The following is a 24293-nucleotide window of genomic DNA, read 5'->3' as shown; positions in this document are numbered from 1 at the left end:
AGGCATCCTCCTCAATAAAATCTCTGCTTCCATAGCTGGCTAGATTTCTTACAACTGCACCCTAAGCTAACACAGAACCCGTATATTTCTCTGAGTCACCATTTTCCATGCCTCCCTCCCCCATTTACTCCTGTCCCACCCTGGGATACATCCAGTCTGGGCCAGGCCCCAAGGAACAGGGCACATGCAATAAGTGAGCCTGACCCAGCCTGGGGAGAAAAAGGTTAGAACAGCCTTGCAAACAATCCCTCACCCACCCCAAAAGGCCAAGATGCTGCCTCTTCCAACCCTCTGTCAGGATTCAAAGGAGGTCACAGAGAAGTGTTTCAGCATTCAAACCAAAGCTGGCTGACAGCAGGAAGGCTGGGGTCTCTTTCAGAGCTCTGCAGACGGGGAGAACGTAGGGAGGCATAGAAAGACAGGACATTGGCCTTTAAGGAGCAGTGGTTCAGAAGAGCTGCACGCTGGAAGTCCTAAGGTCTAATTCAATTTCCATCTCTGCCTGAGGCTTGCTGTATGACCTTGGACAAGTCACCTAACCTTGCTGGTCCTCAATTTTGGCCAAATGAAGATAACACCAATTCAATTATCTTACAAGACTGTTTGGAGGCCCAAATATGTTGGCAAAGCACTTTAAAATGTAGAAAGTATTGTGGGAATGAAGATGATGAGGCCAGTCAAGCAGGAAGACCCTTCTGTGGGCCAGTCACAAGAGGTTTCTTTGCAAGGCTGAGCTACGGGGACACGGCACTGCACACTGGACATGCACACACAGAGGCAGTCCAGGATAGTCGAGACCCTTTAAGGGGCTGGCTGTTCCTAAGAAGACCATGAACTAATTCTGGACGCCACACCTCCTGCCTCTATAGACAAGAGGGTAGATATGGGAGTCCCCTGCCAATCCCGTAACCCTCCTCCTCCTTTCCCAGAGGCCTGAGAACCCATGGCAGAGGCAGAGGAGAGGGCTAAGGGAAATGTTTAAACATCCAAGTCAGGAAACCAAAGGGAAAGGGTCATGAGTGGGAGAGGAGAGCACAGCAGGACCCGGAAAGAAGGAGGCTGTGGGTGGAAAACTTAGGGAGGGCACCAGGCTCCAAAAACAGGCAAAAGCAGGAGGTTGACTAATAGTTATTATAGGTTTAATTCTCAGCAGGAAACAATTAACTTAAGCAGCCACGCTGTGGGCCAGTACCTTGCTGAAGACAGGGGATAGCAGAGAACAATCCCAGCTCCAACTCCCATTCCAAATACTGTTTCAGCCACGTACTCTAGTGTTTATGAATGGTCTCATATTTGCTTTCATATTTCTGATGGTGTCCTTGCTTCTATCTAAATGTGTCCTTGTTTCTCTAAGTCCCAAGATGACCCTCTCCGTATCCTGCCTTTTCCACACAGGTGTGAACCACTGAGCATGGTGCCAAGGAAATTCTGGGGGGCAGCCACACCGGGATGAGGGGCCCTCTAGGCTGAGGAGGTGAGGATCCTAGGAGCCCACCTTTCTAATACCAAGGAAGGACGAGAGGTCAAGAGGTTGGGGTCTACCCAGACTCACTCCTCCTGGCCCACTGCCCCATTGCCCCATTTGGTCATGATTCCCATCCCTCTGTGCCTCCATCATCAACGAAAGCTGAGGCTTCCAAAGCAAGAAAAGAACGTGGGAGGAAGCCTGGGTGGATATAGGAGGGGAAAGGCCCATTGAGGCAAGCTCACCTTCCCTCCCTGAGTCTTTGAGACAATTCAGGTCAGGGGTGTCCCTCCCCAAAGGCTGGGCTGCCTTGGGCTCCCACTCCAAGCTACTAACCTTACTAGAGAGCCTGTTTGCCTTTAGAGATGATCCTCTGGTGCATGGTGCAAAAGAAAATTCAGTAGTGAACAGGCCAGGCAGAGGCATGTACTTCCCCACCCTCCCTCCCCACTGCCCTCAGCCTGGGCCTTGGAGCATGAGATTCACAGCATCCTCTAGTGCCCCCCAACCCACTTCAGTCCTCTCCATCTGTACTGGGAAGGGCAGTCTCCCTGCCTAGGCTTTTAGATGAAGATGAGGGTGAGGATGAAGATGAGTAGCTCTGCTTCTAGTAAAGTCTGTCCTTTTGTGAAAGAGAAAGGAACAGCCTTCAAGGATAATTATCCAGAGGTTCGAGAGGCAGAGCTAGAGAGACTGGCATCCAGGGTGAGGCAGGACCAAAAGGAAGCAACAGGGTAAGGCGGCTGCAACCCAGAGGCCAGGATTGAGCCGTGGCCACAGCTTCAGAGATGAGAGGTCCTTCCAGAGGAGAGGGACTTCCTGAGGGTCCTCTAAGCTTGTTCAGGTGAGGTCAAGGCTACTATATCTGACCCTAGCCTATCACCTTGAGCTATTAGCAGGGAAAGTCCCTGCAGCTGCCACACCAGGCTGTGGGAGAAAGCCTTTCACCAGTTCTGATACAGTTCACTTACTGAGACCTTGTGAAAGGACAAAAATATCCAACAGAGTGTCCTGGAATGGAAAGCCAAGTCCTAGTCTGTGTTCTGCTCCTAATTAGCTTTGGGACCTGGGGAAAATTACTTAACCTTTCAGAACCTTAACTTCCTTCTCAGACGTGAGTGTTTTTAATGCCGGCCCGACCTATAAACCTCGCTTGTCCAAAACCCCTAAATCTGTTTCCCCCCCTTCTGAAGAGTAATTCCATGAAGGGTACTACATCCATTCAGTCACCCAAGCTAGAAACCTGGGCATCATCCTACACTCCTTCCTCTCCTCCACCCCTCAAAGCCAGTTACCAAATTAATCCTCTTGTTTCTATACCAAGACCTTGTTACCTCCCCTGATGGCCTACTGCAATGACTTCCAAATTCCTGTAGTCTCCCCATTGTTTCCTTTATACAGGCCACTAAAATGTTATTTCTAAAATGCAAATATGACCAATTCACTTTCTTCTAAAAACCCCTTTGCAGTTCTCCGTCTCCTAAAGGGTAATGGCCAAAGCCCGTGTCCTTTCAGAACCCCTCATCATTCTAGCCTCATCTGCTACCCCTTCCCACCAACACATAGCCAATGTTCTAACCACACGTAGATCAGATTCTCTTGAAACTCTATGCCTGTGCATGTGTTTCCTCTGCCTAGAATACACTTTCTCCTTTGCCTGCACACAGGGTGCCAGCACAAATGTCATCTCTCTTGTGAAGCATTCCACCCGGGTTCACACTGTTAGCCATTCCTTCTTCAACACCCCCTTAGCACTTATCAAACTGTTCCAGAATCATTTATGTACCTCTCCCAGACCAGACTGCAATTCTTGATGGCTGGGATTGTATCTTATCATCTACGAATCCCCATGCACAGCAGAGCCTGGCAGAGTAGGTATCAATAAATGTTCGTTGAGGGAGTGAAGGAAGTGAGGACTCCATTGAGATAACAGATGTGAAAGTTTAGGCCAAGGTGCTACAGGACCGTGAGGGAGCGGGGTTGTTACTCATTTTTAGAGTCAGCAAACCCCAAACAGAGAAGGGAAGAAAGCCTTAGGGAGTTAGGCTGACCTTAAGGAGGATTCGCAGGCTGGGAAAGGATAGGACAAGGAGAAGTGCCCCACCGCACACACACACCCCGCAGCTGACCAAGCAGCAGCCAGCAGGCAAAGGCCGAGGTAAAGGCAGCAGAGGGGCAAGGAAGGGAGAAAGGAAAGAGAAGAGAGACAGCTGGTACCCCAAGGTCTCTGAATGCCAAGGCATCACAGCGGTGCTGTCAGAAGGGGGTGGGTCAGGGTAGGGCTCCATCTGGAGGAAATAGGAAGTGCTGTGGTGGTAATAAACAGGGTGGATGTGGACGGTGGTGATGGAGGTGGTGGTGGTGGTGATGGTGCTGGAGGTGGTGGCAGTGGTGGTGGTGGTAGAGGAGCAGGAAGAAGAAGCAGAGGCAGATGGAGCGCTGGTCCCGAGGCCTTCAGAACTGAAAGACTGTCCAGATGAAAGGCTGCGCATTCGCCGCAGAGAGACCCGGCTTGTCAAGAAGCGGCCAGCCTCGCCCTCTACCAACCTCTGAGATCCCAGGCCATGCTGTGGTTCCGTCAGGCGCTGCCGGACGCTGCTGCTCTGCAGGCTGGGGGCTGCAAGGAGAGTGAAGAAAGTGTGAGGAAGGCCCAGCCTACTTTGGGCTGGTGGGAAGCAGGTTTGCCCATGGAGAAATGCTTACTGGAGACCACTCTGGGCCTTCAGTGGCCAATCTGGAGAATGGGGCGCCTCCTCCCCGAAACCTCCCACCAGGGGTCCTAAAAGGAAGGGGAAGTTGAAGATGAGGTACCCAGGTCAGTTTTAATGGCAATTCCAATGGAAGCAGACCTAGGGCCAACATTACTATGAAGGGAGACGGTAAGGCAGCTAGTGGGAGGGCACAGGCAGGACGGGGTAGGATAGGGGTTTGGGACAAGGTCCGGGAGGGCACTAAGAACCAGCCTTTTTAGAAAGCCAAACTCAGGAAATAATTCACAACTCAGACAAGGATTTATACACAAACATGCTCATCACATCATTATTAATAATTGTATGAAAGTAAAAATAAAGGTGGAACAACAGGAAGATGATAACACATCCAACTGCTGGAAGGTTACACAGCTATTAAACATGATGCTTATGGGAATTCCCTGGCGGTCCAGTGGTTAGGACTCAGCGCTTTCACTGCCAGGCCCTGGGTTCGATCCCTGGTTGGGGAACTAAGATTCTGCAAGCCGCACTGCGCAGCCAAAAAAAAAAAAAAGCTGCTTATGAGAAGATCTTTAAAACATAGAAAAATGTCTATTAAAATGCTCAGGAAAAACAAAAGGATACCAAATTTCATGTAAAAGGAATACCTTGAGCTATAGAATAAAAAAGACAGGAATTTGAAACAAGGCCTTTCTGTTTCTAGCTGTGACCTTGAGTAACTTACTTCCCTATTTTAATTCCTAATTTACAAAATCCTTCAGGGTTGTCCTGAGGCTTCAAGATAATATTTTTAAAGTACCTGACACAGTTCATGGCACTCAATAAATGGTAGTGGTTATCATTATCTTGACCACATTAAAAAATTATTTAAAAATTCACAGACAAAAGACTGAAAGAGAAGGTACTCAATATGATGGGATTACAGGTACCTTTTTATGCCCATATTTACTATTTTTACTATCCAAATTTCTTCTAATAAGCATGTACCCAACAAAGAACCAGCTCTTGGATCAATGCTGCAGATCAGGCTCTTGGAAGATGAGGGCCACCATGCCCAGAGAAGGGGTATGTGGGTACCAGATAACTTAGAGATGTGCTAGAACATCCCTCTTGGGCTCACTCCCAGCTCCAGTTGAAAACAGAATTCACACCTTTGTTTTTTTTCTCCTCTACCCTGATATATGGGCCTCCTTGCCTTCTCCCTAAAGATGGGAGAAAGGACACGGTTACATGGATGGCAGAAGCCTTGGAAGGGCCACCAGGAAGAGAGCACAGTTCCATGGTGATGGAGAGCTAGGGAGCCAGGGCTTCTATGGCTGGTGGCTTTCGAGACATGAAAGGGAGGCTTAAGGGGAAGAGGAGGCATGGAATAGGGACGAGGAAAGAGAGACAGAAGGGGAAAACAGAAGGAGAAAAGAGGAAGAGGATCTCTCCTTCCCTCTTTCATCTCAGCCCAGCTAGATGAAGGGCCGCCAGGACATCTGTCTAGCTGGGCTGAAAGGAGAAGCCTAAGCCTCCCATCACCATGGCTGTTCTCTCTCAAGCACTCAGCTGAGCAGGCTGATTCTTCTCACCTCCGAACCCTTCCCTGAAGTTAGTAGGGACCGTGGTGAGGGAATAGCAGAGCAGGCAGGGGAGGGATGCAGGCAGGAGAAGGGGCCCATGGGATAGGAGTGTTGGTTTAGCCCCAAAAGTTGGAAAAACAAAAGCCCCAAAGGGGCTCCTCAAACCCGGGTATTTCCAGAGGGACTGATCATCCGAGCCGGCGGATGCTGAGCAGAGAGAGCGGTCACTGAACCTACGCCCCATCAGCCAGGCAGCATCTAGGGTCCAACAGCCAGGCCAAAAGGAGAAGAGAATCTGATTTACAGAGGGCTTCACCCTGCCCCTCAATGGGATAAGGGAAGGGCCAGGGGGCAAGGGGTGGGTGGCTCAGAGCTAATGAAGGTCCCTCCCAACCCGGAGAACATGGGAGCCTTTAGATCAACACATCAAGATCAAGCTCTACCTGCTAGGGATCCTAACTTTGCTGGGCCTCTGACTAAAGCCCTGCCAAGTTGACAGCCCAGGGAAAGAAGAGGCTTGCCCAGAGGCAAACTATCGTTGAAGAAACTTACAAATAAATCCTGTCTGGAGCTGGAATCCAGCCTGATTAAAGAATCTGACTTTCTGAAAGTGAGCCCCTAACCCAGCCCAGCTTTCTGCCATCCCCTCTGCACTCATGGGATATGGGCCCAGCACTAGAGCTTTTCCATAAAAGTCTATCCTATTTATCTAAAATAGCCTCTGATCCAGAGAAAAATTCAACAGGGTCAGTAAGGGGTATGTCCCTTCCTTCACTGAAGAACTCCCACAGAGTGCTGTCTCCTTCAATTCTGCTCTACTCAGCTCTTACCACTAGCAGGGGAGAAAAGGAAGAGGGAAGACCCAGGACAGAGGGTGGGGATGGCTGAGAGTTCAGGTGGAAAGACAGACATGCTTGTGCAGGAGATCCCTCCTGGACAAGAATGTCTTTCTGGCTTGGAGGATTTAGGGCTCTTTTACCGTAAGGGACTATTGCTTCCTGGGGCCTCACACGAAAAAACAAAAAGAAAGAGACATCATTCCATTCAACTACTTTAGCAATTAAAAGTAAGGAATATAAAATTAAAACCAATTAAAGCAATAAGTAGTCAAAATGAATGCCATTTTTATATTATGAACCACTAAAGGAGAGTATTTTTATAAAGATAGATCGGGGGGAAGGAGAATAAAGGGATTAAAAAAAACACAAAGAGTGAAGGGAGACACACTTAACACAACAGACCCATAGGGTAAACAGAATATATAGCAAGGGAAAACCACCGAAAGGACAATTATAAAGGGGTATCTTGATGCGGATTATGCTTTATTAACCAAGGTCATGAGTTAAACCATCTTGGTTTCTGCCCCATAAGTTGCTTAAGCACAGCAGAAGCCAACTTCTCAATCTGCACATCAAAGGCTCCTTCCCTCTTCCCCACCCAAGAGGTCACCTACACTGCATGGACAAGGGTGACACAATCTCCTCATCCATGTCATCCACATCGTCAGTCATGATGAAGTGGGTAGGGTTGGGGCGCGTACTACCCATCCAGCTGGGATCTATGTTGAGGGCAGCCACCAGTGAGTGGACACCAGGGTTATTGACAATCTGGAAGCCACAGAGGATCTCAATCTGTTGCCAGCGGTGCAGGCGTTCCCGCAGTGCTGCCGTCACCTCGCTCAGAGCTTGCCTAAAGAGGGATGAAAGGAAATGGCAGGCATGGGTGTGAGCCCCAACAGAAGTGAGGCTTCTTCTCAGAGGAGCAAGTTGGGGGGATATGTGTAAATAAGAAACACAATTAAATCATAAACTTAAGAGCAAGGTGGGAAATAGCCAAGGGCTGCGGCACGAGACCAGAGCTGTACCTCTACCAGTGAAGAAGCAGAGTTAGGGCTGGAGGCCCTGGACAACCTCCAACTCTGAGGATGGGATGGACATCGCCAGAGCTGGGCAACAGGTGCTACTTACTTAGCTGTTAAGATTTTGTGATCCACATCATCCAGGGAAGAGCTGTGGGCCACGTGGAAGGTGCCAAAGAGTGTGTTTCTCTTCTTTTTTATCTTCTCAGCCTGCAAAGATGAGGCCCTCAGCTTAAAAAGAGCAGGGATAGAGACTGGAGAAATGAGAAATGCTATTCTGTGACTGGTTCCCCCTCCTCCTAGCACAGCTTAGGCTTTACAAGAAGAAGGAAGACAAGAAGGGAAAGGAAAACAGAAGGCAACAGGAGAGAAAAGCATAGGGGAAGAAAGAAAATAGAGGCAATGAGACAAGCAAAGGGATCCTGGCCCCATGTCAGTCTGGGGCCAGCAGAGACTTCCCTCTACCTGCCTCCACTTGCTTCATCTTTCCCAAAAGGCAGGTGGGAGTAGCCCCACACCCTCATTCCCTCCTCCAGAAGCCTGAAGACATTATTAGAAACTGTATTATCAGGAAAAGAAACAAAACCCAACACCAGGATGTCTCTGTGTCCAACAGGAGGGATATAGAGAGGCAGAGAGGAGGAAGAAAGGCAGGTGAAAGGAGGGCGGGGGGAGAGAAGAGGGCAGCAGGAAGGCGGGTCTCACCCCCTCCTTGGCCACCAGCAGCTGCTTCTCGGCATTTTGCTTCTTGATGTTGTAGTACTGTACCTCCACCTCATGTGTCAGCTGCAGCCACTTCTGAAGGGCCTCTGGAGCATACCATGAGCTATGTGATTCCAGCTCCTTCTCTGCTTTCCTCAAGGCCTCCCGGACCTGTGTAGCCAAGAGGATGTGAGTCCTTACTACTACCAAGACCCTCTCCAATGCCTCTGTATGATACTTCAGAGTTCTTTTCTTCTATCTCACCTCAGCTTCAAAACTCTCCCAAGAGGGAGAAGGGGCAAGGATTATTCTCTGTATTTTACATACAAGAAACCAAGCTTGGAGAAGGAAAGTAACCTCCTCAAGGTCACACAGTCAGTAGTGTCAACCAGAACTCAAATGGAGATTTATTTATTTATTTATTTATTTTTGCTGCCAGAGTAGAGCAATCTATTCTCACATACTGGTTGCCTCTCCTCATCACATAGCCAATCTCAGCAATCTTCCCTGCTCTCATAAGGTACAGGCTATCTCAATAAATCCTCTTCTTTCTGACAGTTGGGTCTGTTCCTGGACTCAAGACATCACAATATGGCAGGAAAAGCATTTGGTTGGGAGTCTGGAAATATGATCTGGTCCCTGGTCTGTCACTCAACTGGCTGTGTGACCATGTGTTTCCTAAAGCAGACCTCAATCAGTGTAAGGCTTTCTCCCATGCAAATCCAAACTGTAAGCAAAGGGGTGATCTCAGGAGAGCATGAGCTCCCTGTCATGAGAGGTATGTAAAGAGCTCATGTCTGAAAGACCTACAAAATGATTGCTGATCCAGAAGGGGATTGGCCTGAATACTCTCCAAAGTCTCCTCCAGCCCAGAGACTTTATCTGTGATTCTCCCATTGAGATGGGTGGGTAGGCTGTAATGGGCACTCTCTACAAGGCAAGAAAACAACAAGCAAGCTTATACCTAACATGGGCACTGCCAACAGAGGCCAAGATATGGAAGGACCAATGTGTAAGGAGACATCTCCTCACTGACTTCTCAGCAAGGAGCATAAAATGAAGCAGATGGTCACAAAGCACTTAAGCATGAATCTGAGAGTATATACAGAATCCATTATATTCACTGAATTCCTTCTATCTCACCCAGCCTACCAGTATAAATGATCCCCAACTCCCCCATCAGAACACTGACTTTTAGCTGGTCAGAATCCCAGAGAAAAGAGATTGAGAGCAGTCTCATGCCCAACTTCAGCCACTGGGGAAGTATCCCATAGCAGGCCTGAGGTCCTCCCCTGAGCCTAATATAGACCGGGAGGGCCTTAGCTAAGGACAGAACACCTTCATTCCTCTGAAAGCCAATGACAAGATGAAGCATCAATTGGTTTTTGCTCCTTGAAAAGGAAACTATAAAATGGCCCACTCCTGGCTTTATAGATTTAAAATGAGGAACAGATACCTTAAAGGCTGATACACCGAGTCTGGAAGTGTAGGATCAAGTTCTACATTAAAAGCAGTTTGATGTAGCTGCAAAACTTTGAAGCTATGAGGAGCAGGAGGACAAAGCGCTAACTTAAAAACCTCCAAGGAGGGCTTCCCTGGTGGCGCAGTGGTTGAGAGTCCGCCTGCCGATGCAGGGGACACGGGTTCGTGCCCCGGTCCGGGAAGATCCCACATGCCGTGGAGCGGCTGGTCCCGTGAGCCATGGCCACTGAGCCTGCGCGTCTGGAGCCTGTGCTCCGCAACGGGAGAGGCCACAACAGTGAGAGGCCCGCGTACCGCAAAAAAAAAAACCCTCCAAGGGGCAAAAATGAATCTCTCATAGCCTTTCAGGGCTGAGGAGAAAGAAGTCCACCAGATCTGAATAACAAGTCAGGAAGGGGCATACCTGAGAAACTGGGACAAATGAGCCTTAGACCAAGTCTTATTAAACTACAACCCAGTTCCAACATATGTCAGTCTCTCATTGGCTTGAGGTAATCAGAGCCTCACCCAACATACCTAACAGAACCCTATATCTGATGGAAGATTAAAAATCACCTGCAGCCTCTATTATTTTTTATGCACACTGTCCAGCATTTAATAAAAATAAATTACTAGACATGAGAAGAGGCAGAAAAATATAAGCAATACTCAAGAGAAAAAATAAGCAGTCCCATAAATGATCCAGACGTTAAGAGTTACCAGTCAAGGACTTTAAAACAACTATGATTGAAATGGTAAAGAAAATATGGGAAAAGATGGACGGGAAACATGAAAACATGGAGACTCTGGACAGGGAATGAGAACCTATAAAAGAGCATTCTAGAAAATGCCCTATGAAAGGGCATTCTAGAAAAATACATTATCCGAGAGTAGGATTCCACTGGATAGGCTAAATAGCACAATTCTCGGCAGAACACAGGATTAGGGAACTCAAAGACAGATCAATATAAAATAACCAAACCAAAGCACAGAGAGAAATAAAGAACAGAACTAAGCATAATACACACTACAGAGAATGTGTATTCTGCAGTTGTTGGGTAAAATGCTCTATATACATCAATGAGGTGAAATTGATTAACCATGTTTAAATTTTTTATATCCTTACTGATATTTTTGGCTGCTTATTACTGAGAGATAGATGCTCAAATCTCTAACTTTGATTATAAATTTGTCCTTTTAGTTTTCTTAACTTTTGCTTTACATATGTATTTTAACTATATTATTAGGTGTACCAAATTAAGGGTTGTTATATATTACTGTTTAATTCACACATATCATAAGTGAAATGTCCATTTTTGTCTCTAGTAATACTTCTTTCTCTAAAGTCTACTTTGTCTGATATTAATATAGCTGCAGCTGCTTTATTTTGCTTAGTGTTTATCCTAGTCTTCTCATCCTTTTACTTTTAACCATCTTGTATCCTTATTTCTAAAGCTTGCCTCTTGTAAACAGCATATAGTTGGGTTTTGTTTTTTATGCAGTCTGACACTTTGCCTTTCAATCGTTTTGTGTAGTCTGTTTACATCAACCAAGTCTCAGCACATTTGAAGGGACTAAAACCCTATGGCACACAGTATTTGACCACAGCAAAATTAAACTGGAAATCAATGAGAAAGATAAATAGGAAAGTACCCAAGTGTTTGAAAATTAGGCAACACACTTCTAAATAACCACAGGCCAAATAAGAAATCACAATGGAAATTAGGAAATATTTGAAGTGAATGATAATGAAAATATGAAATATCAAAACTTAGTAAATGCAGCTAAAGCAGTGCTGAAATGGGAATTTATAGCTCTAAATGCATGTATGAGAAAAGATTAAAGCTTTAAAATCTATAACCTATTCTTCCATCTCAAGCAGCTAGAAAAATAAGAACAAGTTAAAAAAAAATTTAAGTGCAAGACTTCTACTCTGAAAACTACAAAACATTGTTGAGAGAAATTTTTAGAGACCTAAATAGGTGACAGGATAACCAATGCTCATGAATTAGAATAATTATTTGGTTAAAGTGTCAGTTTCCCCCCACATTAATCTATAGATTCAATGTAAAAACAAATAACAATCCCAGCAGAGCACACTGTAACGGAATGACAAGCCAACATGGAAAGGCAAAGAACCTAGAATAGCCAAGGCCATCTGGCAGGAGGACAAAGCTGGAGAACCTAACACTGCCAGATATCAAGACTTGTTGTAAGACAATGTGGGATAAGGACAGACATATAGACCATAGAACAGCGTATCTACCTGGGAAAAAACCTTGATCTCCTATCTCATCTTATACACAAAAATTAGTTTGAAATAAGCCATATCCCTAAATGTGAAAAGTAAAACAAGCTTCTAGAGGAAAATATCTTGGAGTTAGGGAAAGATTTCTTAAACAGGCCACAAAAAGCATCAACCATTTAAAAAAAAAAAAAAGATTGAGTAATTGGTCTTCATTAAAGTCAAGAATGTCTGTTCATTAAAAGACAATATTAAGAGAGCAAAAAAGCAAGCCACAGTCTGGGAGAAAATATTTGCAATATGTATGTATATATATAGACAAGAACACTTACATCCAGAATATATTTTAAAACTCTTACAAATCAATTAAGAAAAAATACAACCCAATTTTTTAAATTAGAAGAGATTCCCAAATAAAGTGGTCAATAAACTTATGGAAAGGTATTCAGTATTATTGGTCAATAGGAAAATTAAAATTAAAATCACCATGAGATACCATTACATCCATATCAGAATGTATGAAATGAAAATGCCTAAAAATACCAAGGTTGTAGCTCAACTAGAACTCTCACACTATTGCTGGTGGCAGTATAGATTGGTACAACCATTTTGGAAAATTGTCAGTTTCTGATAAAGTTAAATATATAAATGACCTACTGCATATCCAACAGAAATAAGTGATGCCCACCAAGGAGGTTCATAAACAATGTTATTGATAAACTGCAAAAAAAAAAAAAATCTTCAAACAACCCAAAAGTCTATCAACAGGAGAATGGATAAATAATTTACAGTATATTCATACAATGGATTAACACTCAGCAATGGAAATAAATCAGTTATCACTACATGAAACATGGATGACTCTCACAGACACAATGTTAAGTGAAAGAAACCAAACACAAAAGAATACATACCGTATAATGCTATTTAGATGACGTTCAAAAGCACATGAAGCTAATCTGGTTTAGAGATTAAGACTGTAGTTACCTTTTGGGTGGAATATTGACAGGGAGAAAGGGGAGGCAAAAGTGAGCCTTCTGAGTGCTTAAGAGAGTCTGTATCTTGATCTGGATGGTGGTTACACAAGTACATGCATATGTAAAAGTGTGCCAGCTGTATACTTATGATTTGTATACTTTATGTAAATACCTCAATTAAAAAGGAACAAAATAACTGTTACCACCTGTTATTCACTGTTCTTTGACAACTGCAGTGACCATTTTTTGCAACTTTCCCACTACTCTTAGCCAGACCTTTGGCCCCTGCCCTTTTACCCCACCCCCTCGGGGTGTCCAAGAATTCGCAGATTTCCCCTACCTGCTCCAACTCCTCCTCAGCATATTTTTGGCGGCTCCGTTCATTCTCAGTACCCTCCCGCAGCTCCTTCAGCCGCTGGGCTTCCTGCTTGGCAAGGCTGATCTCATCACGCAGCTTCTTCTCCAGGTGTACCTTCTCCACTTCCACTGTGCGGTGCTCCTCCTGGGCTTTGTGCAGCCTGGGGGGCGATGCGGGGAGCTGGAGAAGGCCAGGCAAGCGGGCGCCAGCCAACATGCCACGAGGCATGGCATCCAAGAGGAAAATGAGGGCTCCAGCACTCTGAACATATTCTCCCTACTCTGCTGCCTGCCTGGCTCTGAGGTAGCTCAGGGCCAACAGAAACCACGGTCACTACCATAATTCTTACGTGGGCCATCAATCTGCTGCCAGTAATAAAGGCTGTGAAGCTAGGTTCCTGGGTACCTGAATCCTTCCTTCTAAGGTGTCTCACATACTCAGATCGTAACAACTACTAATTTACAAGGTATTTCACATTTGTTCTCCCTGCAGATAATGATATATTGTATCATTATAAGCCTGGGACAGATACGGACATGAAGGCTTAGAGACGGGAATTAACTGCATGTAGAACTGAGACTAGAATTCCAATCTGTACGTCTTCAAATCCCACAGTTACTACCCTTATACCAAGGTATCTGGAAGGTGCAATAAATGTAGAACACCCTGCAAGCTAGACCAAAGACCCAGAGAAAGCCTGATGGTGAGATGTGACGGGGGTGGTGGTAGTGGGGGGATTTAAGGAAGATGAGAGAGGAACTATTGAGCTGTACCTCTTGGCCTCCTGAGTACCTGTTCCCAGAAGCACTGAAAAATGAAATTTATGCCAAAGGGGCTAGACAGGATTTGGGAGAGCCCCTGCTGCCCCCAGCCCTGAGTTCCCTTCCTAAGTATCTTCCATGGTGGGTAAGATCTCAAGGGCATCAGTTATAATGAAAATATGCCTTTGTACCCACCCACACATTCCCTCTGTTTACTGACAAAACCTTTCATCCATCCAACAAACTTCCTTCCTTCCTCCCTTCTTTCTGCCATATATCTATGTTCATTCATTCATCCATCCATTCATTCACCAAGTACTTTAAGGCATCTACTAAATGCCAAGCCCTGTGCTGAGCCCTAGATATAATGAAATGAGTGAGAAAACTGTCTCTGCTGCTGAGGTACTCATAATCTAGTCCAATATAAACAAGTAAACAGATAGGTGCATACAGTGTGATAAGTTCTATGATAGAGAGATATACAAGGTGTTGGGTAGGCCCCAGGGATGGGGTGATCAACTCTGCCTGAAAGGAGTCAGGGAAGGTGAGGCCTGGGACTAGACCCAGAAGAAAGAGTAACAGTTGGCTAGTCCCTCTGGAAGAGGGAAAGGACTTAGCCACTGTCAGGTCTTCCGATCTTAGTAGGAACCACCAAGTTACCGGGGAACCAGGAGAAGAGGGGGAAAGGATGAGGAAGAAGACAAGTGATATATGGCTTTAGACTTGAGGTACGGAAGAGGAAGGATAGGCTACAGAACAAGTAGGGCCCACAGAGAAGAGTACTGACCACTGAGTTAATTAAGAAGGTGAAACAGAAGAGGCAGAAACAGAACTCAGCCTCTAAATAATCCCAAGTTCAGATGTGTCAGTGACTGAAGCCTCAAAAGATGTGGTGACAAGTAAGGAGGGAAGAGGAAAAATGTCTAGGTTGCAAGCTTCCCGCTGACAAACTGCAGCCTTCTATCTACTTTGTTCCTGGAGTGAAAGGGAGTTGAACCTCCTTAAGGTATACAGCAGGTGGCGCTACATGCACAGCTAAAAACAAATCAGAGGCGCCATTTCCAGCCCCATCCCCTTCCCCTTGCTGAATGTCCTCCTGTATTGTATTCTTCCATGACCCCACTGCTTGAAATTACACCACTAGGGATTCGATTCTTCACTGAAATATTATCCTCTCCGGAAGCAGCCTCTTCTAAAAAGCCTGTGATATGCCTGTCTTCTCCATACAATAGGGAGCTCCTTTAAAGTAGAATCAAAACTGACCCACTTTCATAATCCTAACAGCATCTAATAGAGATGAAGATCAATAAATACCACTGGGTACAGAAATGAGAAAATAAATATACAATCAAGTCTTGTCTCACTCCATCTCCTCCACAGAAGACTGAGTATCCTGAAGGCAGCAGTCAGGTACCATTACAAGCAAGCAAATCAGGCAGCCTGACTGCAAGCCCTGGCTCTAAGCAGCTGTATGACTATGGACAAGTCTGTTCCCTGGACTAGGCCTGTTTCTTCCTTTGTAAATGGGAATCAAAATTCCTGCCTGCCTCAAAGAATTATCTTGAAACCCAATGAAATCCTAACTGGAATGCACATGTAGCATTACATTTATTCACCCAAAATAGCAGGAACTCTGTAAAAAAGCTCTTTGGTGGCTGACCGTGTAGGCCTGCCGAAGTGAGGAGGGACAAGGAGGCATATGGGCTCTGGACACTGTCAGAGGAGGATATGTGTGTGCACAGGTGCAAGCCTGTCTTTGGGGAGTGTGTGCATTTGTTTCTCCAAGTGCCGCAGTGGTCATTTAGCTCTGGAGGCCGTGCGGAGCAGGGAGGGCTGGGAGCTTAGTTTTATCCCCAAACTTGGAATGTCTCCTGCCTAGATTCTTTGCCTTTGGAATGAAAACAGTACATGTTTTTCAGACAAATGAAGAACGGGGACTGCCCACATAGCAGCATTTAGCCCCCGTTTGGAAAAGGGCCCAGGAACAAGGGGGTCCAGCAAAGTAGCCAGGAATCGGCTCAAAGATAAAACTCCTCTTGCCTCCTAAAAGTCCAGCCCATGGAAATGAATCTGCTAAGGCTGCCTTTATTGAGGCAGCACCCTGTGGGTGTCGAAATTCCTAGCTTACTACTTACTGACACTCACCCTCTCTGAGGCTTCATTTCTTCAACTTGAAAATTGGGATAACAATACCTACCTAACAGGGTTGTGGTGATTAAAAACAATAATACATTTAAGTACTTAACAATACTTAGCTCTTAAGAAATCCTTTCCCCAACCCTCCAAAGAAAATTATATCTATCATTTTAAAATAACAGAAAAGAGCCAGACTTCTTCATTCCTTTTTACATGGATTCCTGCAAAGACTTCCCAACTGGAGCCCCTAGGCTGTTGGAATAATTTTCTAAAAGACAGTCCTGAAGTAGGCTTCTCCTTTTCTCAAAACCAAAACAAAGCAAAAAAGCCAAATACCTACATTGACTCTCTATTGCCTTTTACATCCTGCTAAATTTCTCCATGTGAGCCTGTAGGTGCCAGGGATCTGGTCTCACTCTATACATTCAACCAGAACTACCAGGTTACATCTTTCCTACCCGTCTTTCAAGGCCACCTCCTCAGACTCCACATCCACTCATCTCCTACCTCTGTGCCCTTCCAGTCCTTGAAGCTCTCATCCCATAAGCTGGCACTGAGTCACTGCTCCTTCTTAAGTGTGAGCTTTGTGGCCCCAGGAGCAGTGACTTCCTTACAATTCCCTGCACAGACCTGATTCCTAGACTTCAGGAAGTGTTGGGTTGGCCAAAAAGTTCGTTTGGTTTTTCTCTGTAAGATGGTTCCAGTAGCGCTTAGTTGTCTTTAACTTCATTGGAAACAATTTTGTTAGATTGTATTGTGACAGCTGTCATATCAGCATGCATTTTTTAAAAAAAATCAAAATTGGTGAATTTTGGGGGCTTCTCTGGTGGCGCAGTGGTTGAGAGTCCGCCTGCCGATGCAGGGGACACGGGTTCATGCCCCGGTCCGGGAAGATCCCACATGCCGCGGAGCGGCTGGGCCCGTGAGCCATGGCCGCTGAGCCTGCGCGTCCAGAGCCTGTGCTCCACAACGGGAGAGGCCACAACAGTGAGAGGCCCGCGTACCGCAAAAAAAAAAAAAAAATTGGTGAATTTTTGTGTAGCCATTTTAATATTGAAGATGGAAGAAAAAAACAACATTTTTCAGCTTATTAGGCTTTATTATTTCAAGAAAGATAAAAACACAAATGAAACGCAGAAAAAGACTTGTGCAGTGTATGGAGAAGGTGCTGTGACTGATTGAACGTGTCAAAAGTGGTTTGTGAAGTTTCGTGCTTGCTGGATGATGCTCCACGGGCAGGTAGGCCATTTGAAGTTGATAGCAATAAAATCAAGACATTAATTGAGAATAATCAACATTATACCACGCGGGAGATAGCCAACATACTCAAAATATCCAAATCAAACGTAGGAAATCATTTGCACCAGCTTGGTTGTGTGAATCGCTTTGATGTTTGCGTTTCACATAAGTTAAGCAAAAAAACCTTCTTGACCGTATTTCCACATGCGGTTCTCTACTTAAGTGTAACGAAAATGTTCTGTCTGTAAAACAAATTGTGACGGGCGATGAAAAGCGGATACCGTACAATAATGTGGAAGGGAAGAGATCGTGGGGCAAGTGAAATGAACCACCACCAACCACACCAAAGAACGGTCTTCATCCAAAGAAGGGGATGTTGTGTATATGGCAGGATTGGAAGGGAGTCCTCTATTACGAGCTTTTTCCGGAAAACCGAACGATTAATTCCAACAAGTATTGCTCCCAATTAGACCAAATGAAAGCAGCACTCGATGAAAAGCATCTAGAATTATTCAACAGAAAATGCATAATCTTTTATCAGGATGACGCAAGACCGCATGTTTCTTTGATGACCAGGCAAAAACTGTTACAGCTTGGCTGGGAAGTTCTGATTCACCCGCCGTATTCACCAGATATTGCACCTTCGGATTTCCATTTATTTCGGTCTTTACAAAATTCTCTTAATGGAAAAAATTTCAATTCCCTGAAAGACTGTAAAAGGCACCTGGAATGGTTCCTTGCTCAAAAAGATAAAAAGTTTTGGGGAGATGGAATTATGAAGTTGCCTGAAAAATGGCAGAAAGTAGTGGAACAAAACGGTGAATACACTGTTCAATAAAGTTCTTGGTGAAAATGAAAAATATGTCTTTTATTTTTACTTTAAAAACCGAAGGAGGGCTTCCCTGGTGGCGCAGTGGTTGAGAGTCCGCCTGCCAATGCAGGGGATGCGGGTTCGTGCCCCGGTCCAGGAAGATCCCACATGCCGCGGAGCGGCTGGGCCCGTGAGCCATGGCCACTGAGCCTGCGCATCCGGAGCCTGTGCTCCGCAACGGGAGAGGCCACAACAGTGAGAGGCCCCGAAAAAAAAAAAAAAAAAAAAAAAAAACCGAAGGAAACTTTTGGCCAACCCAATACTTAGGTTGGCTGACTGACTGGCACCTTCTCTTCACAGCTAGATCTTCTACAATAGTTTCTAAGCCATGTTTTATTTAAACAGAATACCAGACTATCAGAGCTAGAAGGCCCTGGTATTCTCCTAGTTCAATGCCTTTACATTACTGATGAGGAAATATGTCCTAGAAAGGAAAGGGATTTACCCAAAGTCATACAACAAGTGAGTCTCATGAGATTTAGATGCTGTACAAGAAAGCATGAAAGGTATTAGGAAGACAGATTTGTGAGGTTTCTTTGGGAAACAGTGAAGAACAGTTAATTATGTCTACTTCTATGGGAAGGGAAGCAGTCCAGAGGTGGGACGGAGGATAGAATGACCCCTAACTAGTCATCCAACCAGGGAAGCTCAAGACCTCTGACAGCTCCACACTTCTCCCTCTGAAGCTCCGAGGGAGAAAAGATAGAAATAAGCTTCTGCCCTGGGGAGGAATACTTGCCTGTGCGAATGGAATGGCAGGAACCTAGGCTCTGATGCAGGTTTGGAAGGATGACACAGCCTGGGCCTCTACGTCGTCGGCAGGGTCTCAGGAGCCAGACGGCCCACAGCGCAGGTGGAAACTGGAGGCTCCCAAGAGATGGCAGCACCAGGGCCGTGGGGAAGGGACAGGGCCTTACCTTTCCTGAAGGTCATGCAGACTCTGCTCAGCTCGGTGTAAGCCCTCCAGATCCTTCATCATCTTCTTCATGTGCTCCTTGGAGTAACGGTTCTGGATATAAGCAAACCAGCAGCCGCCCACACCAATAACGATAGACACCACAAGCATGAAGTCCTTGAGGTGATTATGGCGGGTCACTGCCAGAGAAGAAGGGCACAGTGAGTCAGGGTGCCCACTACACACTTAGCCCTGCAGACTCTGCTGCAGCCCCTCCTCCACAAAGCCTTCCCGCTCAGGAGGAATTCGTTTCTCTTCTTAGACACACACTGGCCACACTCTGTGCCATTTTCTCTACTAAGTCAAGGCCTAGTTTAGAAAGGATGAGAGGCCTTAGAGCAATACAGGAAGCTTACTGGATCATACTCTCCTAATACGCAGTGAAGAGAACTAGTGCCTTCTCAATACATCCCAGCCATTCTGGGCTGCGATGAGCCCATGTGCCCAGATGCAGTGGCTTCTACCCTACAGGGTAAGCAAGGCTACAGTGCTACACTAGGTAGAAGGGGATGGCTGGTAAGGGTACCAAGCAATGTCACTGGAGCCTGAGGACTGGCTGTGGGACTGAGATTACTGCAGGAGCTGGGTCTCCTGGACTACGAGGCTATTCTAGGTACAAGGTACAAAGACCAGAACAGGTAAAGGTCTGCAAGTCTTATCTACAGAGAGCATTTCTAGGCTGCGGCTCAGCCCAGAGACCAGGTAGAACAGGAGTAGCATCAAGAGATTGGTACACATTAAGACATGACATGTGCCAGGAAGAGAGAATACCTCCAGGGAAGGCCTGGCAGCAATCTGGTGAGGTGCGAGGGCCCTGGCCGCCAGCTGGGGTTCAAAGCAATGCTCAGTCTCCAGAGCAAAACCGAAAAGCTAGACAAGGAATAACATCAGAAGATAAGAGTAAAAACCATGTCCCAAGAACTGAGCCAGCCAGGAGAGGGGCAGTCCTGGAGCCTGAGATTGGTCCTGGTGTGCCAGACCTGGGCTCTCGGCCACAGCACAGGAGACTGAAAGAGACACCAGGAGGGAAAGAGGCTGCTCCTGTAGGCCCTGCCTGCATTGTACTCCACTTGAGATAGAGCAGCTATGGCTCAGAGGGGCCCCAGATGAGGGAAAAGAGGTAATGACGTCCTGTGCACAGTGGGCCACCTGGTGTTGGGGAGGGGGAGGCAGGACTGATGGGATTTCCGTGCCCAGTAAGGACAAGGGGCTGAGGGGAATCTAAAAGGATCCAGTGGAGCCACCGAGTTGAGGCAGGGTCTAGACAGCAGGAAAAGACACATGTAGCTGAAATCCCACTGCATGAAGCTGAGGCCCAGTTTGACAAAAAGGGTTATATTCATAGCTCCTCATTGAAATGCTGAGCAATAGGACCTGGGGATGGTGTGGGATCAAGGATAGATTAGCACATTCTATTTCCATCCAAGGGAAGGGAGTTACTAGGTCCAGGGTGTAGCCGTGTCCTTTACGTGTTTATGCCAGACTCTAACAGAGAAAACTGAGGGTCCTCTAGTGGCCATCCTCTAGCTTCCTGGAAGGTCTATACTTCCAGCCATTCTCAAGTCCCCACTCTCCCATCCTTCAGGTCCCAAGAAGGGATATCTCTGCAGCACAGTGAGCTGCTTTCCTTTCTGGAACACACCTGCCTCCTATCCAGCCTCCACCAAAGGCTGGGGTGCTGTTTGTCTCCCCTGTTTATTAAAGACTTTTCATCTTGGCTTCCCAGGGTTTCTCACCATCAACATCTCCTTTACGTTCCTACTCAAAGTCAAAGGTACTCTGTTCAAACAAGACTCCATGCGACCAGCACCCTCCCCCTATTACCTCCAACACTTCAAAGTTCTTAAGGTGGGCATACAGATTGGGCGTGGATCTATTCTATTCAGTCCCTTATTCTACCTTCTCTAGATCGATTTGAAACAAGATCCTATTTTTCCCAGCTTCATATTCTCATCCAACGCATAAATAAAAATACTGAATGACCAGGGGCAAGGATAGGCTCTATCAGTCACCCCCTGGGTCTCTTCAGCCAGTTTTGACTCCACCTAAATACACAAGCATCCATCCCATATATCCCTCTGCCTTTTCAAATGCATAGCTGAAGCTCAAATATACTGCCTGTCACATCCTGTGGGCTACCAAGCTTGGTGGGAAGAAAATAAGTCTAATCTAGCTGGTTTACTCTGTGGCCCCTACTGATCATCCCTTGTCCGTAGGCCAGTGCCCAGCACAGCACTGACCAGCACACAGAAGGTATTCAATAAATATTAGTGGGATTGAATCTTCACTGACAAGCCTCAAGTGTGATATCTCCCTCTCTTTAATCCACATAAGCAAAGAAGGGAAATAGAGAAAATATAAAATGGAACAGGCATTTATATTCATTTCAAATTCTCACAACTATTCTATAAGGTAGAGTCTTCCCATTCTGTAGACCAGAAAACTGAGGCTCCAGAGAGGCACTGACTTGCCAGAGTCCATAAAAAGTGACAGAGCTTGGATTCAAATCTAGATTTGCCTGACTGCACGGTCTTTCTGCTACACCCCACTTTCTCATACTCGTGCAGCAGGTATTGTTTCTGTTTTACTACATGCAAACATCTCTCACCATGGAGATGCCTATATCCCCTGATCTAGCCTGAGTTCAACTCTAAGGATTCCAAGGCCTGAGTTTTCCCACGAAACATCATGCTGGGAGCTGGCTGTGGCATTGTCATCAGGACAGTGAAGATCCAAAGGCTGAATGACCAGGCCTTTGAGGTTACACGTAAGGCCTCATGTAGAGAAATTTTTGTTTCATCAAAGGAAGCATCCTGCACTTAGTATGAGGAAGTCTGGGTTCTATGCTTGCCTCTGCCCCAATTTGTCATGAAATTCATTTCCCCCATCTGGGTCTCAGCTTCCTCGACTGTAAAATGCATTATCACAGAATTACTAAAAGATCAAATGCATAGTTGTAAATGAAAGTGCTTTGAGGTGTTTGGAGACATTTAGATGGGCATATCCCATAGATAATAAAGAATGTAGATGTGGGATTTGAGGAAGAGGTAGGAGTTGGAGAAGTAGATGTGAGAATTGTCAGTTCCCTTCAGTGGGGCCCCGGGCTGAACCCCACAGTCCTAAGGGAATCTGTGATGGTTAACTTTATGTGTCACCTTGACTGGGCTAAGGGATGTCTGAATAGCTGGCAAAGCATTATTTCTGGGTGTGTCTGTGGAGTTGTCTTCATAAGAGATTAGTATTTGAATCAGTAGACTAAGTAAAGAAGGTCATCTTCACTAATGCGACTGGACATCATCCAATCGTCCACATGCCACTAAGGGCCTGAACAGAACCAAAAGGCAGAGGTAGGGCAAATATGCTCTCTCAGCTGGAGCTGAGACATCCATCTTCCCCTGCCCTCTTACATCAGCTCCCCTGGCTCTCAATCTTCAGACTCAGACAAGGACTCACAGCATCAGCTCCCCTGGTTCTCAGCCTTCAGACTCAGACTGAATTATACCACTGGCTTTCCTGGGATCCCAGCTTGCAGACGGAAAGATTGTGGAGCTTCTTGGCCTCCATAATAGCATGAATCAATTCTCATAATACATCTCCTCGTATATATATCTATATACATAACCTATGGGTTCTGTTTCTCTGGAGAACCCTGACAAATACAGAATCTATAAACTATTGTGTCAGAAAAAGAAGAGGGGAAAGTATGCCTTATTAGTGATGTACTTCTTCCTATCATAATCTCAGTCCTATTCTTCAATTCCCACCACCTTCCCAGCCTACCACAGTTCACAGAGACCTGCCCATTCCTTCTCCTCTGAACTAGGATTCCCTGACCAACCCACTCTTTGGACAGCTAAAAACATGTATTATCTCAAGGTCTGCCCTAGGATTCCCTGACCAACCCACTCTTTGGACAGCTAAAAACATGTATTATCTCAAGGTCGACCCTGTGTGTTTTTCAGCTTCCATGGCAGTCACCTTCTGGTAATCTGTGAGTTACTCAGGACCAGGGCACAAGACTTACTTATCTCTGTAGCCTCATACTTAGCATAGAGGCTGGCCAGAGCAGGTACTCAGCAAAGGTGGAAAGGAGAGAAAAAGGGAAGAAGAAAGGGAGGTTTTAGCAGGAAAGGGGAGGTACAATATAAAGTGCACGTGGAAGGCAAATAAATACCAGCTCCTGGGATCAGAAAAAATATGGCAAGCTGTCCTCACAGCCCCGACTGGAGCTCAGCTCTCAGAGTCCACCTCACACCACGGAACACAGCCACAGAGAAACCATGGAGGTTTCATGAGAGCAGAGGTGGCTGGCTAGGTGAACAGAGCGAACCCGGGGAAGCTGGTTAGGACCTGGGGAGCCAGAGGGTGGCAGAATTCCCAGCCTGAGTGCTGCCAACAGATTTTAGCAAAATTAGGTCAACCGTTAACACAATCAGGCCCGAGGCAAGGGAGGAGGGTGTAAACAAATGAGATGCTTACATGTGAACACAGTCAGGGGTGATGGTGAGAATTTTCAGGGTGCCAGTTAGCACTGAGAACGTGAGCCTCCAATAATTATCACTTTCTAGAATCCCCTCTCCCAGTCTATCCTCTCCACCGCTCTACTGCCCACACTAATGTATGTGCTAGGAGTTTCTCTTGTCATTTACACAGCCTTCTGTGCTGAGGTATCTGTTTAACCTGTAAGAACTATTTCTGGGCCCTCTTCCCTTCTGGTTGTAGCCAAAAACTGCCTTAGCTGCCTCACCTATGCACAGACACTACATAGGGAGCGGTTCTCCCCACAACTAAGCTGGGCCAGACTCTTCTCCCACCTCCCCCAGCTTCCTTCTGTGTAACTTCTAGCATTCATCTCCTGGCACTTCTTCCTTGCTGGGCCTTACACTGAGTGCTGATGACAGATGAACAAAGCTGTGTCTACCCTCAAGGAGTTTCCAGTTTAAAGAGTAACAGACAGGAAAACAGATCGTTATACAGAAAGCAGGTACA

At 46.0% G+C, this 24293-nt stretch overlaps 1 protein-coding gene across 4 annotated transcripts in view; it reads right to left on the bottom strand.

The window, feature by feature from the left end:
* STIM1 (stromal interaction molecule 1) overlaps positions 1-24293 on the bottom strand; it is a 189653-nt gene that overhangs the window by 2435 nt on the left and 162925 nt on the right. For 3 of the 4 annotated variants that reach the window (XM_024731852.1, XM_024731855.1, XM_024731853.1), the window contains exons 6-12: positions 19267-19444; positions 13325-13502; positions 8305-8472; positions 7709-7809; positions 7195-7430; positions 5907-5999; positions 4013-4082 (exon numbers count right to left, since the gene is read on the bottom strand). In XM_024731852.1, coding sequence (XP_024587620.1) covers positions 4013-4082; positions 5907-5999; positions 7195-7430; positions 7709-7809; positions 8305-8472; positions 13325-13502; positions 19267-19444 — 1024 coding nt within the window. The remainder of the gene's footprint in view (positions 1-4012; positions 4083-5906; positions 6000-7194; positions 7431-7708; positions 7810-8304; positions 8473-13324; positions 13503-19266; positions 19445-24293) is intronic. The other variant, XM_024731854.1, reaches the window with a different exon arrangement.

The sequence above is a fragment of the Neophocaena asiaeorientalis genome, unplaced genomic scaffold (assembly GCF_003031525.2).
Source record: "Neophocaena asiaeorientalis asiaeorientalis breed wild unplaced genomic scaffold, Neophocaena_asiaeorientalis_V1.1 scaffold232, whole genome shotgun sequence".
In the NCBI taxonomy this organism is placed as follows: Eukaryota; Metazoa; Chordata; class Mammalia; order Artiodactyla; family Phocoenidae; genus Neophocaena; species Neophocaena asiaeorientalis.
This window is presented reverse-complemented; position numbering and strand designations above follow the sequence as displayed.